We start from the raw sequence: 5,207 nt of genomic DNA on the forward strand, positions 1-5,207 counted from the left end.
CATTTCACAAGGCTGCTTTGACGATACATTACACGAGAGGAAATAGGTCAAGCTGCAAGGCTGGATACATTGTTTGCATGGATATTATTGGGTCAAAAATATGGCTTTTATAGATGGTTAATAACACACCCCACTCACCCCGCCTCCCTCACACCCCGTCACCCCATGTCCCGTATTTTAAGTGTCATATTTCAGGTTTAGAAGCAAGCAAGAGATTTCCATTTTCTTAAAGATATAAAAACGGGTGCCTGGACTCAGGTTGCATCCGGGTGTAAGTGAATATAGTACACCAACCCCTCACCGTGTCATTATGCTCCACGGCAAACAGAAATTAAGACTTTTGACTTGTAAGACTTGTAATCTCTCTAAGACGTATAATGGCACACCATACGTTGCATCAAACGGAACGACAATGCATCATGAAACTCCTTGATTTTGGTTCTTTGTGGTGAACCTGACTGAAGTTGAATACAGGAACTGGGATCTCATAGCAGTGATAGATTACAGGCTTAGCTCCAGAGCTAGAAGCTAGTAGCGGATATAGGATCAAGTATCCCTAATCGGCCCACACTAGTAGTTTTATTTAAAACAAATGCATTTTTTTTGTCATGGTGGAACATATTTATTTTATTTTCCCCAAATTGTGATCAAAGTAAATTAAAAATAGTTCAACAGGGAATGAAGTGCCCTCTCCACATCAGTGGCCTTACTTGGCTACTTTGCTGTTGGCAACTTTAAGACAAATGGTTGATATTAAGGTATTTTGCCAAAGAGGACATGCAAATAAACAAACAAATATATGAAACATCCAAATATACCACGTTTAATGGAGTACATTTGCATGTTTTCTGAGGAAATCCTTTTGAATGAACAAACAAAAAACTAGGACTAGAAAGCTTACCAGATGTTTTTTATTTATGTTTCCCACGGTGAACATGGCTTTTGTCAACAATGAATCTCAGCGGGAATGAATGTCATCTTTTTTTGTCTGGTGACTTATATAACTACAAATTAAATCCAAGTTTTCATTATCATTTTTCGGGAATAATAGTACAATTAATTAGAATACAATTAATCAAATACCAATACAGTAAAACAACTATGACTATGCTATTATGCTCTTTCGAAAGCAATAATGATGTTGCTTTAACCAATAGAATTGTTGAAAAAAGTTCTTACATACAAAAGTTCAGAATATTCACATGTTAAGTGCTTTCTAAATTACACATTTCTGTAGTATAGTATAATGCAATAGTACAGATTCAGCCTGCTGTAATCCTAATGCCCGTCTGGAATATCAGGCCAGAAATGAGATATAGTAGCCTCTGGAATCAAAGTTATCACAATTGTTTATATGCCTTTAAAATGATGATGAGAGGCGCAGAGAGAAACTATCAGACTTTAACATCCAGCCCCAAAGGCAGGCAGAGCGAGTTTCTCTGAGTGCTTCTTTTACTGCTGAAACATGCACCTCCGCTTGTTGTTTCTACCTCAGCTTTTCCTTCAAAGGAATTAGGCTCTGGGTTACTCCTGTGAGGACATCATATTGCATAAAGTACCTACAGGGCAGGAAGTTACGGTTAAAGCTGTCTTTTAAAGGACTTGAAAAAAAATTGTCAATTTTTAAACACTTTCAAAATAGCCAAATTCTATACAGATTGTTTTCTTGATTACTATGAAGCCTCATAGAAAAGAACGACACATTAATGTGTCATTCCTAATATCACGGTTGGCGAGTTTAATTATATTGTTACTTGGAATCTTGATCTACTTTTTCAGGGTTCAACTTTTGTTAACAATGTCCATCTGTATTTGCAGTTGTTTGATGTATTGTTTGGCTACGGCGTTGTCTTTTCGTAGGGTTATCAGGCGCCTATATGTATTTAATCTCAAGACTGGGTAACTGCCCTTGCCTGCATATGTTTCTGCATATGTCCCTGTTCATTCTATGAGACTTTTCTCTTATTTTTTTTGCTTGAATTCAAATAAGATGTCCATTACCAATGCAGTAAGGCCTCATGGAAAACATTTGAACTGATTGGATGAATTTTTATTTGAGAGAGCTTAAAATGTCTCATTTTGACTGATATGTTATGACGTTTGAAGTTGACCCATCTCATTACCACAAAAACATAAAAAATGTTGAGCATTCAGAGAGAAAAATAAATAGAGACCATACACGCCATTAATTGGGCCTTTTTAATTGTCAGTTTAGCAGCTTCAGCAAAAGCACTGAATAATGCTGGTCTAACAAAAAACATCAAACTGTTGTTTATATTATTTCTGTTATTATACGGACTATTAGAGCTTCTTCCTGTTGTTGGGTCTCCCCCCCCCCCTTAAATCTATTAATTGAATAACAATGCGAAAGTATAGTTCAGTTCAGTTCATGATACTTCATATTCAAACACAAACTTTGACCAAACTTAGTTAAAATAATAAAAAGAAAGCAGCAAAGAAAGTGATTGTCCCAATTTGTTCCGGTGGTGGTCCGCACACTTTAGTGAAATCTGTTGGAGTTATAGGCTGGAAAATCCTCTGTGCAGCCAGGTAAGAAAGGCACATTCATGTGACGGAGTAAAACCTCATCAAGGCTTCAGGGTTGAGGGATCCCCCATCTGCCCGGGAACCTCTGGTGACACCTGTGCACGGGCGAACACTCACAGTGAGGAATACACCGGGGAGGAGGAAAACTTTGTTGTGGTTTTAACATATATGGGAGGACACCGCTGCATGGGTGTGCGCTGCTTTTGCGTGCGTTTTTGTCTTTATAATTGTGTTTGTGTGTGTGTGTAAGTGGATATGTATATTCGCATAATCACACATGCACAGCGACATTACACACACACACACACACACACACACACACACACACACACACACACACAAGCAAACACATACACATATTCCCTGGGACACACGTACTCTACATATACACACAGCCGCACACACCCACACACAAAAATAAAAAATAACAGACACACTAACCAAATATCACACACCTACTCCACATACAAACTCAAACACATAACACACACACACACACACACACACACACACACACACACACATATCCATGGGTGCAGACAGCACCTTGTGGCGGCATGTAGCTAGAGGAAGTCCTGCTATGATACTATGATGTCATGACGTGATCCCATCAGGGATATATAAGGAGAGGAGAGGGCTGGGTGCTGGTACATGAGCCCCTATAGTCACTCACTCACACACACACACACACACACACACACACACGCACACACACACACACACACACATGTGAGTATAATGGAGTGGAGGTGGTCATGGCGGGGGGGGGAGTAAAGGCCGTCAGAGATGCATGTTTTGGGCCGAATCTACCAGATGATGGATCACACGCACGGTTCATGCAGAGTTCAGGGAGGTCTTTTTGATGCGGTGGGAAGACAACAAATGAGTGACCGACACACTAGGGCGCTAGGAGTATTCTCAGGAAGCCATTTGTAACATGAGGTGAGGCTGGACATCTAATGGGCGTTGTCTCTTTGAAATGAAACCATCCATCACCTCAACTTGGGATATGATTAGGTCATAAGTAGTGAGGCGTTCAAGCTCCAAACATAACAACCAATGCCGGGTTAGCGATGGGAACGGATGATCAATCCTGCGTTACTTTAGCATGCCTCCAATAAAACCCTTTCTGTCGTGGTTTTGGGTTGTTCTAGAGCCATTAAATAAAACAAACACACAAACATAAGCATCTAAAGAAGACTTACCTTCATTTGTATTACTACAAATATTGCTTGATAAATAGGCCTACTTTGTGTCATTGTGAAGTTATTGTTATTGTATTACAATTGTATACAACCTAACTGGAATTTAATACTAAATGCTTAATAAATGCTTTCAATCCGCAATCTGATAAGTCAGCCCAAATGTTTATTTGTCCTTCTATATAAATCAATCTGTAAACATGGTTTTGAACTGCCTTTTTTAAACTTGTTTCCCTTGTTATAAAGTCGTATATTACAATATTTTATATTAGTGTGTCTTTTTTTTTTTCTATTCTAAAATATTCCATTGTACTATTGGAATATTTGATGCTAGTCCTTGGAAACGACATTCGGAAAAAAGCAGTACACTATATATGTTTATGTATCTGAAAGTTCATAATGATATGCGTTTACACTAACATAAACATCATATGGCTTGTTGAACTTGAATTTGCTTATCGCAGCATTTTCCCTTGTTTTCGTTTCATATTTGAGAAACCTATCAATCTCCGGATAAAGGATCGATATCGCTGTGGAGGTGACCAGTAGAAAACCAATGCCCTTTTTTCTACAATATACGGTTTTACGTCTTTCTGATCCCACAACGGGAAAGCCTACACAGGCTACCTTCTGGTGTTTTCTCTGGCCCCTGTTCCTTTAATAAACTCATGGTTATCTAGTGTAACAAATGTCCCGCTGCCATCATCAAGTCCAGGCGAGAGGGGAGGAGTTTTTAATGTTCAGTTTGTTCTATGGATAGATGTTTTCTGGCATCGCCTCACCCTCACTGCACCGTGCGTAATACCATTACCCCCACGCTTTACGCGCTTCTCGCCACATATCGCATACATCCAATCGTGACACTGACTTGACAGACGTCGTGGTGTGTGCGCGGCTTTGATGGACAAACACGGAAGGTGAAGAAAAAAGAAAAGATCCGCTCGTCGGGGGAAGAGAAGGTGAAGAAGGGAACAGCAGCCGCTCTGACATCTGCTTTTCCTTTGACAACGGGTCCTTATAACTGGGATATAGTTAGAGAGAACTACACTAAAGAGACCGACATAAAGACACCTTATATCTCTCTCTCTATGTATGGACTATATTAGACCGCATACAACATTTCACCTGGGCAGAATAGTGAACTGCGAGTTCCGAAATGCCACGGAGGAAACAGCAGGCGCCGAAGCGGGCTGCGGGTAAGCCGGACTTTTAAACCTTTTACCTTCCAGACGGTCCGCACGAGCACCGACACGGCGCGTGACGTTGGGCCGTTTGTTGTGTGTGTCTTTCCCCCCTCGCGCTCCAGCTGACTCGTGTCTCAGGATAGCGTGGCTAACAGCATCACGCTGTCAGGCTTCACGTATTTATTTAATCGCCTTATTTTAATTTTGAAGTTTGGAAATTGTTATAGTGAGTTCGGTCACATACTGTGATCGAACTCACTATAACAATATCCGA

At 40.2% G+C, this 5,207-nt stretch overlaps 1 protein-coding gene across 2 annotated transcripts in view; it reads left to right on the forward strand.

Annotated features, from left to right (window-relative positions):
• Positions 1 to 4,518: 4,518 nt before the first annotated feature.
• Positions 4,519 to 5,207, forward strand: part of tshz2 (teashirt zinc finger homeobox 2) — a 39,220-nt gene continuing 38,531 nt past the window's right edge. Inside the window, exon 1 of one of the 2 annotated variants that reach the window (XM_079741788.1) lies at positions 4,519 to 4,945. In XM_079741788.1, coding sequence (XP_079597914.1) covers positions 4,906 to 4,945 — 40 coding nt within the window. In that variant the 5' untranslated portion in view covers positions 4,519 to 4,905. The remainder of the gene's footprint in view (positions 4,946 to 5,207) is intronic. The other variant, XM_079741789.1, reaches the window with a different exon arrangement.

This window comes from Pollachius pollachius (genome assembly GCF_949987615.1).
Source record: "Pollachius pollachius genome assembly, chromosome: 8".
Taxonomy (NCBI): Eukaryota; Metazoa; Chordata; class Actinopteri; order Gadiformes; family Gadidae; genus Pollachius; species Pollachius pollachius.